General features: G+C 37.2%; 1 protein-coding gene across 1 annotated transcript; it reads right to left on the bottom strand.

Moving 5' to 3' along the window:
• Positions 1–1,507: 1,507 nt before the first annotated feature.
• Positions 1,508–11,839, bottom strand: LOC138698718 (uncharacterized). Its single transcript, XM_069824920.1, has 2 exons — positions 11,120–11,839; positions 1,508–10,024 (listed from the first exon to the last, which is right to left on the bottom strand). Exons 1-2 carry the CDS (start codon positions 11,390–11,392, stop codon positions 9,284–9,286), a joined length of 1,014 nt encoding a protein of 337 aa, XP_069681021.1. The 5' UTR covers positions 11,393–11,839; the 3' UTR covers positions 1,508–9,283.
• Positions 11,840–14,534: the final 2,695 nt, after the last annotated feature.

The raw sequence follows: 14,534 nt of genomic DNA, 5'->3' as shown, positions 1-14,534 counted from the left end.
CCAAGGGGGTCACCAGGCTTAACGTCTCCATCCGATGGACGAATCACTGTCAACAGTGACATATGCACTGTGGAGAGATTTGGGATTTAACCCAGGCATATTGGTGCACAATTTAGTGATTAGAAGTTGTGCACCGCCCAAGGTAGAAATTTTACATGAAGATCTGACCCCACCAAGAATCAAACCTAGGCTGGCTAGTCTGAGCTCAGACGCACTACCACAGCTGCCTCGGCGGAGTTTTACGAAACACTGCCTATTTAAAGATTAGTTTATAATGACCTGGTAGTTTACAAATGATTTCAACATGAAAGTGATCAATTATCGATATACATTTGATTTCTATTTAATCATCCGTGGCGCCACAGCCCTTGAAGGACCCAGACCAACCAGCTGGCTACTAGCCTTACGTTCACATACCGAAGCAGAGGTGGACGATCATCCAACCAGAATGGAGGTATCATGTGGTTAGCACGATGATTCCCCCAGTCGTTATAGCTGCTTTCGCAATCAGATTGCGCTACCCATCATAGCTCCCCAAGTGCGCACCAGTCCCATACACTGGCCGAAATTTCATGAGAGAATTTGTTCTCTCATGAGGACTCGCACTTGCGTGCATTCCATAACGCAGTCCTAGGCAGGATGCCACAATGTGGGACTGATTTCAAATTAGGAAATATAAACACAAAATCAAGTATAGGTTATTTGTCATCAAGCTATAGATCTAATTTCATAGTGTATTTCTACAACATACACGATACAATTAAAACATTAAAGAAAGAAATAAACATTCATCTTCCTTTCTTTGGTTTGCATTAAAATATGAACTAATCTATTAATTAAAAAAAAAAAACATTACTGTTTCAAAATCCAGTTGGTCTGTATCTGAAGTCAACCATTAGAACTATCAAATTATCGTGGACTCGATGATGATGATGATAATAATAATAATAATAATAATAATAATGGGCTCCAAAGAAAACTGTATTAGACGATAATTTGAAATTTACAACACATAAGCCTAAATTCTAATTGGTGATGTATGTAATGGAGGGGGGAAAGGAACTGGCCATCCTACCATATTATCTCCTGGCCTAGTTGCCTCATAAGTGACATCTTGTTGGTATTACTTGTGAGGTTCAGACTTGTTTTCAGACAGTTGACTAAACAACAAGAAGCCTAAATTAAGTAATTGAATTGATTGACAAATTTAAAACAGTAACTGGGTACTGACCTATTGTAGGCTACTTTTCTCCTTTTTGTTTTTCGATTGTTCTGCTGTGTCATTAACAGTTTAGTTGTTTAAAATTATGTTGGCAAACACGGAAACAATTTTGTGAATTATTACATTAAATTCTACTCATATACACAACGTTAGAATTCAAACTGAACTCTGTCAATTGAATGTGCAAAAACTTTCTTACCAACTCAGAAGAACCCATAATAAATTATAATATAAAGGCTACAGATAATCCTTCCCTCCGAAGGTAGTCAAAATAAGGACCATTAGTGTAATTCCAATGACTTTATTACATCTGCATAACCATACACATACAACAACTCTGACACATTTGATATTTCGTAGTCTTCAAGATAAGTGGAAGACAAATTATACTCATAAAATCTATTACCCACTTCATCGGAACTATCTACATCAATGTCCCATTCAATGTTTATATCCTTAATCTTAATCCTTACTGGTACTTCCTTTTGTTAACTATGTTCTGCTTAGTATTAATTTGTAGCGAATTACTTTGCTGCATGAAATAAACAATTGTAACAAACACCTTTATGCTTCTCACTACAGGTAGGAGCTCATTAACCACAAGTATCACTCGTCTGCATTTCTGAATTGATCATCGTTTACTGCTAGAGTGAGAGCATTGCTTCCTTCCAGTGTTCTTGACTAAACCTGAGCAGCTCTGTGTTAGCATTAGAAGAAGAGAAACAAAATTAACTTCGCATCTTCCATTTCTTTTATGCCTTCAATATGACGGCAAATATGAGGCCTTGCAATCAATATATTGTCATGACTTTATTTTAACCTTGACCTATACGGAAATCCGCCTAGAATTCTGGACGGAATCCAATCCTGCGAGCAGAAGTGATACAATCAAGTGGCTAAAGCTCGATTCAAAAGTACAAAGAATAAAAATCCGAACGTGCTGAACGAATACGTTTTAATTAGTGAGAGCTTACCTTAAGGCTTCAAGTATGTTTTGTCGACCCTGCATTATTTTAAGTGATTTCCATTTGTTCACCCATTCAAGAAACACAACTTTACTCTCATTTACAAAAGATTATTACTTTGCTTTGGTATTTACAATATCCCACCCACCACATTTACGAAAATAAGAATACACTAAAAGCCTGATATAGCACTGTTCCATTTACCGGGAATTCATATTTAATGCGGGGAAAGTATGTCCCCCAGTAAAATACATAATACTTTAGTGGAAATCAATCTTTAAAAAAAATCAATGTAAAAGTAATATTGCAACAGCAGGTGTATGCACAACCCTTAGTGGACAACGGCCTTTTCTTCGGAGTTGTAAAACTGCATTCCAAGGGATTTTACTGGCATAATGGAAAACAATTTGTGCGTTAACAAATCATGAATGCATTTCTGTTTTAGTTTTCTCAAATCTTGCAAAGTCATACGGTACCGTGTTTTAGTCTGTGTCACATGTTCTGAGTCTTAATTTAATTAAACGTTAAGTGCAGTAATGTCGCAAAAACGAAAAGCATATTCAGTGAGTGAAAAGCTTAAAATAATTGACTGTATAAAAAGCGGAGAAACAAAGGCAAACTTGTTGCGGGAATGAGGCATTCCAGAAGGTACAATTAGAGGGTGGGTTAAAGAAGAAACTAAAGTTCGAAGTTTTGTAGACATTCTTGAAAGTGAGATGGGATTACAAAGAAAGAAAACTAAACTAGGCAAAGACAGCGACTTGGATGAGTGTCTATACAAATTGTTTTTAATAAAAAGAAGTGAAGGTGTACCATTGTCAGGACCAATCTTACAGACACAGGCTGTGAAATTTCATCACGTTCTACATGGAAATAATGATTTTAATTCATCTGATGGGTGGTTTTCGAAATGGAGATCTCGTCACGAGATAACCCAACACAGCATCGAGGGACAAGCTAGGTCATGTGGCAGTGAGTCTGCGGCTCTATTTTCAGAACGATTAAAGAAAATTATGATTGATCATGGCTTAAATGATAATAAATGTGGAGTAAAAATGAGCCAGGACAGGATTGACCTCTTTTTTGCTGTTAGTAAATCAGGCAGTCATACACTTAAAAGTCGCAGCCCCAGATGCTTTAAGCTCGTCAACATGTCCTCACTAACCATCTCCTACAAAAACACTAAACATGCGTGGATGATAGGTAAGATTTTCACGAAGAGTTTGTTCCGAATGTCAGAAATCATTTGTCTGGCACATCCACCATCTTCATACAGTTATCCAGACAAGTCTTCACCATTAGAAATATGGTAACTCCCACTCTAAGCAAAATTTTTATTGATTTAATCCAAGTTTTTTTTTTCTAAAGACTGAAATGATTGTCACATCTTCTGCTTGTCCTTGTGCAAAATATGTGAACGTAACCAGGTTCTGGATTTCTCAGCTAAAATATAATAAGGATTAAAAACATAACTTATTCTTTCAATTTACTTTGATAGAATATTATTATGTTGCAATCTACTGTACATTTTTACACACTTTGAGTAATTTTAAGAATTCATTTCTTAACTGCACATGAACTTTCTTTACTGAAACTAAAATCAGTTGTAGTGACAACAAAGTAATTAAATAAATACGTCTTTTGATTCTCTTTAATGAACCACATCTTACACTATATGCACAAGACACCAACGTACTGTCACAATGCTGGAAAAATGAAATCTACAAGTTTGCACATGCGTCGCCCCTCTTTTCTGTCTGTTGTTGTTCAAGTCCATTCCTGAGCAAGAACATGAAAAATCCTTATCTGTGCACAAACAAGGTGCGTCCATTGTAACAGACCCGTTAACTACCTCATTTGCAGAATGTTTGGAAACATTGACATTCCATAAACACTTGATATTCAATATTGCATTACAACTTTATACATTATTTAAGCAATTGTATAAAAAAATACATGAAATACGACATAAACATGGCCAAATACATAAAAGAGAATACACAATTACGTATTTGTAAGACTAATAAAAACAACACCATAGAAAATGGAGCATAATATACATACAAATAGGTCAGAAAGAATATGCATCATATAAATTCGACCCTATATACATTAGAGGCACTCGGTATACACAACCATAGTAAGTACTAATAAGGATTTAATATGTTCGACAGAGGAGACGTAAAATCAGTCTACAGTAGAGATATTTGGCTCTAGATAAAACGATTTTTTTTCCCCCTCCTCCTCCAGAAGACAAGCGAAGCAAGTCCACAGTTGTTTCTGCTATGATTTTGACGTGAATACATTTTTAAAATGGATACTCTCTACGAAAAGTTGGGCAAGCAAAATAAAATATATAATTTTAGCTAATATCTCAAAATGTATAACCGATGGCCAAAAAGTGAAAACTGACTTTCATAACAGAAGCATCTAACGATAGCCACTTCCAAGTCACAAGCATGCAGGGGGATCATCCACCATTTTTGGTTCTTTTGCTCTGAGTCACACATCTTCGAGTCAGTATATCTCCAGACTGCAACATGCTAGGGTGGTAATATGGGTTTCAAATGATTCATCTGAACGAGATCAAACCAGAAAATGCTAAATCATAGCATCTAAATGAATAGTGAAAAGTTATAAGTGAGAATTCCGAAAGAATACACGTAACTAAAATCGAAACATTTGCAGCTAAAGTCTGTCAAAATACAAGAAATGCGAATAGGATGAAAGATGAGCTCAAAAGGAATTGATTAAGCCCAAAATGAGCCAAGCCGAATAATGCAGTGCTTATAGAGAGAAGGAGAAAGCCAAAGTGGCACACCTCGGCGAGCCCAGCCTAGCACCTCACCCACGAGTACGATGCGGACCCTGAACGCAATGCAACAGACGCAAACACACAGACCGAGCAGTAAACGAGGTTAAATCTAAAAAAAAAAAAATGTGAGAAAATATAACACAAATGAATTGAGTGACTTTATAGAGCAATAAACCACACGTTTGCTCCTCTCCAACCCGCATCCTTTAATTAATAACATTCTACTACAGTTAACTTGACTTTCATTTCACAGCCAACACAAAACCCACCCCACAACTGTCACCAACACAGCATTCTATTTCTCCTCTCTAATAGCTGTTATTTTAATTGTGCTGTCATTAAAACAGTGAAGAGCAGGGTTGCCACATTTAAAAAGTGAAAATCCGGAACACATTATTTTCATCTTTAAAATGATCGAAATGAAAAGGGGGGGGGGGAGGGAGATGCCTTCATTAACTTCCTTGCACTAGATGATGCTTTTAGATCTGATGTGGTCCATAATGTCTGACTGAAAACACTGCGCTGCACTTAAACGATTTCACTGTCATTGCCTTCAAATTTCTTTGTATAAGGGAAATCACTCTAATTTGTCGTTAAAATAACATCATCTTTTTGGTGGCACTGCAAACGAAATTGTTGGCAATGAATGACAATACAATCCGACAAAGACAGGAAATGAATTGCTACCGACTTCTGAGATTGCAAAAACATTCCTGATTGAGGTAGCAACAGAAACATATCGCTGGCTAAATGTTACAAGGGTGTATGTAGTAATATTTCTGATATAGACATAGAACCTTATAATATTGAGCCAGCGATATGACAAAAAGTTAAATTTTCAATCAAAATTATCTGTGGCATGTAATACAAAATACGACATTTCCGCCTTATAATTTTCTAATGTAATGGCAGTTATTGACTTTGCATGCTATGAAGCTGCTTGGAAGAAACGGAGGCAGAGTTCCATGCTTTCATGACTTCAATTTCATCAATACTTTCCATTGATGCGCAATCAGACATAATTAATTGGTAATCTAATAACAAGGCTCACAAACAATGCTGTGCACAGCAGTTTAGCAAGGAATTTGCTGGAAAAACGAACTTTAAATATCAAATTCTGAAGCAAGATGCAGATGGAAATCATACCAGTTTGTCCAGGACATACCAATCAAACTATTGTTTCATTCAATATGAACTAATAACAAGGCTTAAAACCAATGTTATGTGTATTCAAGTTATTTATTTTTAACCCTTTCAGCTGCCATACCATGAAACATAAGTGAATAAAATCGTGTGGAAAGGGAATGCTGTTTTTTCTTTCCTTTCATTTATCCTTCTAAGAGTTCTTTCCAGGACGCAGTGAAGAGTTATCAGAAGACTTGTTCCAAATTATGTAAATGGGAAATAATGAAGAAGCCTTTAGTGATGTATAACATGACATTTCAGAAATTATTTAGAAATGAATTATAAACTGTTGTCACAAGTTTGCTGCAGTGACACAATTTTGGGACTCTTAGATCAACTGACATAAGGAGCTCAACAGAATAGGCTCATACCTATGGGCATATGTGGACAATGCGGAAGCAGAAGTTATATTTGCAATAGTAAGTCATTCACTAGTGCATTTGAAGCAAACTCAAGAGGAAAGACAGGGATCCCAATCCGAAAATAACGGATGGACAAAAAGTATGTTTACTCTTAAAATATAATTAAAATACAATAATGTTCGCTCTTTTCCGGGTGATCACCAGTTCCCAACCTGTGCGCACTGACCCGTTTGCAGCACCAGGGTGTTTTCATTAAACAATATTTTACATTTCCTAATTTTTCTGAGCTTGTTTGAATATTTTTTGCTCAACATTTTTTAAGACAGTTTAACACGAATGAGATCACCTGAGGGACTTCTCTAGCTTTGTAAGTCTCGCCTACGCATCTGATATTTTTAGTTTTTTAAATTCTCTAAATTCCAGTCTTCAGGGTTCAGCTTAAACAGTGTTGAAGGTAAGATTGAAACAATGGTAAAGAAATTAAACTTGTGGTCTTGCTGGGTTGTCAATCTCTAATTACATTCACTTCCAACTCCCAGTGACTTTCTAGCAACAATATAATACTGCGATCTCGTCTGACACCATTGAAAATACATCCTCCTGAGTTGTGAGACATTTGTTTTATTTTTGAAGTTCAATATAATTCTACACTTAAAAAAAAGTCACTGACATGAGGAAAAATGCTGAAAAAATTCTGCAGGTTACAGTTAGGGCACAAATGCAGGTATATTATCAGTGAGGGAATTGAGAAAAAACCAGAGGCGGTATACTACCCCAAGATTTTCCCCTGGCATACCTGGATTTAAAAAAGCATTCCCCCCTCTAACAACATACACATACATCATGTATATACAATAAATTGTTTCGTGCAGTAAAGCAAAGTCTTTGAAGCTTACGCAACACATTACATTTCTTAATAAAATAATTTCAAGTTACTTCAGTTATTTACCAGATCATTTTGCAGTGTCCTTTGAGACTTATCATTTAAAATAATGTTAAAGCTTCAAAGTGCCTTACTTAATTATAAACAAAAAAATGCAACAACAACAAAAATGACAGCCACTAAATTGGCAACAATGGCCACTACAAGCTACAGACCACAGCCTTATGTACTTGAAAAACTACCCTTGTAAGCATTCCAGGGGTTGACTTATCAAATAAACATGTTGAATTCGGTTCCAGAAGGCTGCGGTTTAGATTTACGAATCAGGCAGATAGTACTCTTTGCTTTGAATAAATGTATTAACAAATTTTTACGGATCACATTTTGTCAGTGACGGTATGTCATTTTTCACTAACGGTATGTTTTCTGGCCATAGAAACCAGTGGCGGTATTCCATACCGTCTCACTTCCCTCAATGTATATTATACTATAGTTCGAGTCTCTGCACATACATCTTCTATCATAATCATGTATGAAGTATGGTAGGCCTATAGTATACTGTACTCTCAGGACTCAGGTGGATAAAATAGATATTGATTCATTAACATTAAAATTAAGGGAATTTCCTTCCTGCAATAGAAAAAAGAATTTGATGAAACATCCCTTGTCGGTGAGAAAAAATAGTTCGCCCATCAAAGAAGAAGACGAGCTGTTAGAATTATCTTCTGTTTCGAGTTCAAAAATCGTGTTTTCTACACACGAGCCTGTATCCCAGTGTTTTCCGAATTGCAACAGAACACTTGATTTGCATAAACTTACTGTACATTTTCTCCTCTAGTCTTCTTGAAGAACAAATATGTATAGAAGCAAATTTAATGTTGAGCCAGACTTGCGACTTAAGAGTACTTATCTGTAACTGAGCAAGGCAGACAGCATCAACAACGCCACTGATAACCTTATGCCAGGTGGTTTCATTTCCCATAGCAAAGCCATGACAGTACGTAATATAACTTTGTATTTATGACTTTAAACAAATATTTATGGAATCGTCAAACTAAAGTATACACTTTAAAGGGCTTGTGGCACGCAAAAGGTTGGGAACCACTGACCTACATGATAAAATTTCGTAAACTTACAAGGCTCTATGGATAGTGACTGAAATGCAATACTGATTTACGTCATTCACATAACCTTAAACGGGAGGAGGACTATAATGGGCTGGATACAAATTCAGAGAACGCAAACCAGAGACTAGCAAAGTTCGAACAATAACCGAAGTCTAGAACCAGATGGAAGACAACAAGGATGATGAAGTCAGGTTATGGGCGACTGAAGGGCTCTTCATGACTTGTAGTGTGATGATGATTATGATGATGATATCACTAAATATTGAAATCATTAAACCTGTGAAGGTCAAGGTTACAAGGTATACAGACAGCTCACTTGCACAGCAAACACTGCTGCTGTGACAATGATCAACACAAATTCCCTCAGAGAGAAAAATAATAATAAGAAGAAGAAATTAACTCCATCAAAGAAACTGGTCACATTAAGAATGGTTATTAAAGGAGTAAAATTCGCTCCAGTACCGGGGATCGAACCCAAGTACTTCGTTCTATGCACCAAGCGCTCTAACCACTGAGCTACACCGAAGTTCAATCCACAGCACCAGATCAAATCCCTCTCTTCTAGTATCTTTCCCTTTGTGGTCTCCTTAAAATCATAAGCCAAGAACTACAGATATTTTATATATACATTATACACAAGATGTCTGAAAACGGAAATATGTGCTCAGAAACAATAATTATAATAATTATGATCTTCAGTAGCCATGCCTGTATGCATTACACATCAACACACAATGGAGAAGTCATTTTGTACGAAAGTGTCGATCCCCGTGTCGTCGGACTCCAGTGGGGCTGCACTGGCCGACTCTCTCGCCTTCAGAAGTCCAAGCAGCTGAGCCAGCAGACCGCCTCTGGCCGAGTCCTCGACAGGCAGCATGGCGAGGGCCTCCTGTGCGTCAGTCTGCCCCAACTCGGCCGCGGCCTTGAACAACCGCCGTGCACGGGCACAGTCCACGGGCAAGCCACCCCAGCCGCGCACGCAGAACACCCCCAGGTTGTACATGGCCGTGGCGTGGCCCTCTTCCGCCGCCTTCTCGTAGTAGCACACGGCTTGCTTCAGATCCTGTGCCGTGCCCACCCCCAGCTCGTGGCACAGCCCCAAGTTGAAGGCCGCGGGAGCGCAGCCCAGCACTGCGGCGCTCCGGAAGTGCGTCACGGCCTCCTTCTGCTGCCCCAGCTGCAGGCAGGCCATGCCCAGCCGGTTCTCCATGCCGCCCAGCACGGCGTTGTGGGCCTGGGCCAGCCCTTCCGCCGCCTCGTCCACGGCCTGCTCCGCCGTCACAGGGCCGAACTGCACGGCGTCCACCGGCTGCGGCAGCACGCCGAGGGGCTGCGCCAACACAACCCGGGACAGCACACTGAGCAGACTCACGTACTCGGTGCGTCTCTGCAGCTCTGGAAGCTGCGTCCTCTGGCGCTGACATATCGGCTGGCAGAGGTACCAGCCCAGGACCATCACACCACTCTGCAATGTACATTAATGAGGTTCGTTTCTGTGTACAGTAAATGGGTGTGAATGCCCACACACTTATATTCTTACTACATTCTCTATTAGTATTGGCACAAATCAAGATCCTTACGCATAGTAATTATCCGGAACAGTGACGTTAAACTTTACTGTTGGAGGGGAGGGTGGAGGAGGAACACTTTTTTTTTTTTTCGAAAACTATGAACTTTCAACCAATATGGTATTAGACTTTTTGTTATACTCAATATGATCAATTCACTCTGCAAATGTGCAGGATTATTTCACTTCCACCCTGTGTAAATATCTTGGTAGAGATGGGTTGTGTTGGTGATTTCCTGTTTTAAATAAGGGCAGATGAGCTCTTTTTTTTTTGGAATGGAATATCGTGAAATTGTGTTGTTGATATCCTATTGTCAATAAAAACGGATGGCTTCTGTTTTAAAATGGGATGCTGTGAAATTGTGTTGTTGATATTCTATTGTCAATAAGAGAGGATGGTTCTGTTTTGAAATGGGATATCGTGAAATTGTTACTGATATCCTATTGTGAATAAGAGCAGATTGGTTCTGTTTTAAAATGGGATATCATGAAATAGTGTAAATATTCTATTATAAGAAGTGATGGGTTCTTTTTTTTTTACAATGGGGGGGGGGGAATTTTAGAACACGGATTGCACCCACCAAATTATGTCTTAAAATACTAAAAAGATCAGATTTGTTTGCGTTTGTCTAATGCGCATCATTATATTTACAAAAAGGCACTTTTCAGTGCTAATAATTTATTTTGTATGGACAAGGTTGGAATTTTGAAGTAAGAGGGAAAGGGTGCAATCCATGTTCTGGAGTTTATCCAAATTTGAGATAAAATAAAGTTGAACCAGTTTCAAAATTTATACGAAATTATCGATTGAAAATAACCCTACATTGAAAGAATTAAATCAAAATAAGAATGTCAAACAAATTCTAAGCTATGTACCCGAAGGCGAGTTACCTACGTTACGTTGGGACAGAAAGATGTCCGCAAAAGTATAAATTACACATCAAGTCAACACCTCTTTACATGCCCTGCACTGCAACCTAACCTCATCCTTACCCAGCCAAGGGCTCCCAGCAATCGGGGCTGCTGCGGACAGCCGGTGCTCTGCCACCTCGTCCCCTGGCGTTCCCTACGTTGCTCTTTCTTATCTCCGCAGGAGCCATCCTTACAATCGCTGTCGAAGGTGTGGGATGATACGATGCCAGGTATGAGCTTGTTTTGTAGGGCGGTGAGTGGGCAGTCTTGTCCAGTTGCTTTTTTGTCTTTCCTCGAAAAACCAATTCTTCGTTCGAACGTCTCCCTAACGCCTCGAGACAGAAATTTCCACATTCTTCTTAATGACTTTTATCTCTTGATGATTTTATTTCGGAACGAAGGTACTTAAATCCTACGTGCTGCAAACTTTAAATTCGCATCGTTGTTGTATTAGATATTCCACATAGCTTATCTTGATGTCGGTGTTATATTTCTAGTTGAAAATGTATGACCCTTTAATGAAGGACGTATAAAATTATACTTTACAATTACTATTCCACCAATGTCATCAGAATGCAGGCCTCTCAGGTAGCATTGAAATGTTCTACTCGTAATAGTCAGCTATTACAGATACAACAGAACATCACATTCAACTAACAATAACTCACACACAAGTCAAGAAAGAAATTCCATATTAAAGTACGCCAACTCCAACGAATCAGATTCGTAACCCAGTCTGGTGTTCTGACTGGGTGCCATAGATAGTTCCTATCCTCCCAATGTTCTTGTATTTTTGTAACGATGTACCAGTGTGCCCAACTTCAGAAACACGAAATCCGCTACGGAGCTGCCAAAATTCCGCTACATAGCCATAGCATCCATAGACAAATAAATAGATAGCATCTGTGGAATAGAAGTCTCTCCATATTTGGTATTATGGATATATAAAGTATTATTTTTGCCCCTAGAGGGCGTTGAAAAGTCGCCAAATCCCTATTTCCGCAATGGAAACCGTAAAAGAAATTGTGGCCAGAAAACTGTTAAAAATCTGCAGATTTAGCAAAAAGAATCGCTAATTTGGCACCAATGGCCACGCGAGGTTTTCATAACCAGAGTTGCCAACATTATTGTTTGTTGAATCCTTGATCAAGGATCGAACTCAAGATTTTTTTTTTTATTTTATTTTAAGGGAAGTTTGTCAGTTTTTCTTTCATATGAAGATTATCACGAACATTGTGTAGCCTACATAAATGTATCTTCTTTATGTATCTCCTGCTGGGAGAATTTCTTGCAGAATATGACAAGTTATTGTATTCTTATACATATAATCTCATGTATGGAAATGGCTGAAAGGATTTTTTTCCTTATGTATCATTTTAATTCAATTAGATTTATTACACACAGTGTCTACATAATAATAAAAAATGCAAGCTATATCATTGTCACCCTAGATCATTATGTAACAGATAACTCTTCGCTATGTTAAAATCGGCAGCACTTTGAACAGAACAATTGCCAGGATCGCCACCCGTCCGCCGTAAACGAACACGAGATGGCAGCACAGTCGCTAATTTCAAATGGGAATTATGACATGACTCCTTAAGTAACAACTGGATGGCAGCATAGTAAACCTGACAAACGTTGTTAACCTCAAAGCCTATAAGGCCGACTTATCTGGGTATATATATATGATCTAGGTTGTCACGCAAAGTTTTGTTTTCTGCGTAAAATGTTAAGACCTATTAGTCCTTGCTTGGTAGACAAATAGATGGCAGATGTTGGCAGCACCGTCAACACAGGGTACATCACAGTGTGTCCAACAGTAGCGGAATTCCGCTAAACATAGCGGAATTTGAGGCTTCGGGAGACGTAGTGGCGATAATCGAAATGTAGCGGAATTAAAAAAAATGAATGCCAGAAGATAAAATTTGTAGTCTATTTTCTCTGAAATGTTCAAATAAATATTCGTTTTTTCTATAAGATTTCAAATAACTCAAATGTTCTCTAGAGATAGTGCTAATGCTTGTAATGGCATGTAGAAATTAAAATATCACTGCTTTCCCAACTGTAGCAAAGAACTACAGGCTTACTGTTACCTGCCTTTGTAGGTGCTTAGTCTACTAAGAATAAAATTAAATCTGAAAAATAAAAATGTATGCTGTGAGATCTACAAAATAGATGATAATCATATTAGGAGGTTCAACTAACAAACGAGTGATAAGAGTATTCCATTAACTTCACAGAATTCACCTGGGGAGGAATCTGATCAACTTTTAAATTACTGTACCTACATAAAAAAAAAAATTATATGTAAAGATGCAGAACCATATCAATGATTTTTATCCATGACCATAACGAAAAACATGCGTTTACTAAATACTTTTACGGTTCTAAAGTAGACTTTTATTCAACATTATTTTATTCCACTAGTGAAATAAACCTTACTTTACCTCACATTAGTAAGTACCCGGGACCACTCTTTTCCATTCAACTATTACTCAAGAAGTTCAAATATTAGTTACTAGATGCCATTGCCATTATTATTATTATTATTATTATTATTATTATTATTATTATTATTATCAAACACTTTCCTTAAAACAAGGATTGCCTAGAAGACAAAGTATACCATTTACAAAAACAGTTTTGACAGTTAATGTTGTCACTTCTATTAAGTCTTTCATGAGTTTTTTCTCACCAATTCTCATTCCATTAAATAATTTTGGTGGGTCAATATTTTTCGCAATAGTACTATTGATGATTCAATATTAAGCATTCAATTATGTAATAGCAATACTTGTGGTTTCAAAAAATTCAGTTGGATAAACACAGCCTGCTCACTATGTACAACTCCATCGAGAAATTCATAATATGGTCCCGGACTGCGTAAATATACCTACTGTATTGAAATAACTACTGACCTACTGTATTGTCTTCTAGATTTTAGCCTTCATGATGTATCTACAATGTAATTTAATTTAGTGTTATAATTTCCATGGCCTCGTGAAAGTCGATGTTGAATACAACAGACAATAATAAAGAACAATTAACTGTAGAAGATTTTGCATTTTAATATTATACATGAATATTTTGATCTATTTATTTTTATTTTTTATATTTTTAATTAATTTAATTTCCATTTGCACAATTTTAATGTAGCCTATGTTCTTCTCCTGGTTATGAAGGTTAAATGTGCAAACTTTGGCACGTATCAGTCAAAGAGTGTAGATTTGTATAGAGAACATACCCACATTCAATTTTATATATTAAGATAAATAGTTCATTATCATAAACTGAGTTATTAATTTATTTTACAACTGAAATTATTACCCACATATAATAATGTTAGGTCATATTTTTTATGTTACAGTACATATTTCTGGAATTTTTAGATCATAAATGCATATTTTGGAGATTTTTAGGTCATAAAAAACCCAGCCCTAATCATGAGATTTTCGTCAGAATAACTTAAACCTTATCATAATTAAGCAAGACA

The sequence above is a fragment of the Periplaneta americana genome, chromosome 4 (genome assembly GCF_040183065.1).
Source record: "Periplaneta americana isolate PAMFEO1 chromosome 4, P.americana_PAMFEO1_priV1, whole genome shotgun sequence".
NCBI lineage: Eukaryota > Metazoa > Arthropoda > Insecta > Blattodea > Blattidae > Periplaneta > Periplaneta americana.
This window is presented reverse-complemented; position numbering and strand designations above follow the sequence as displayed.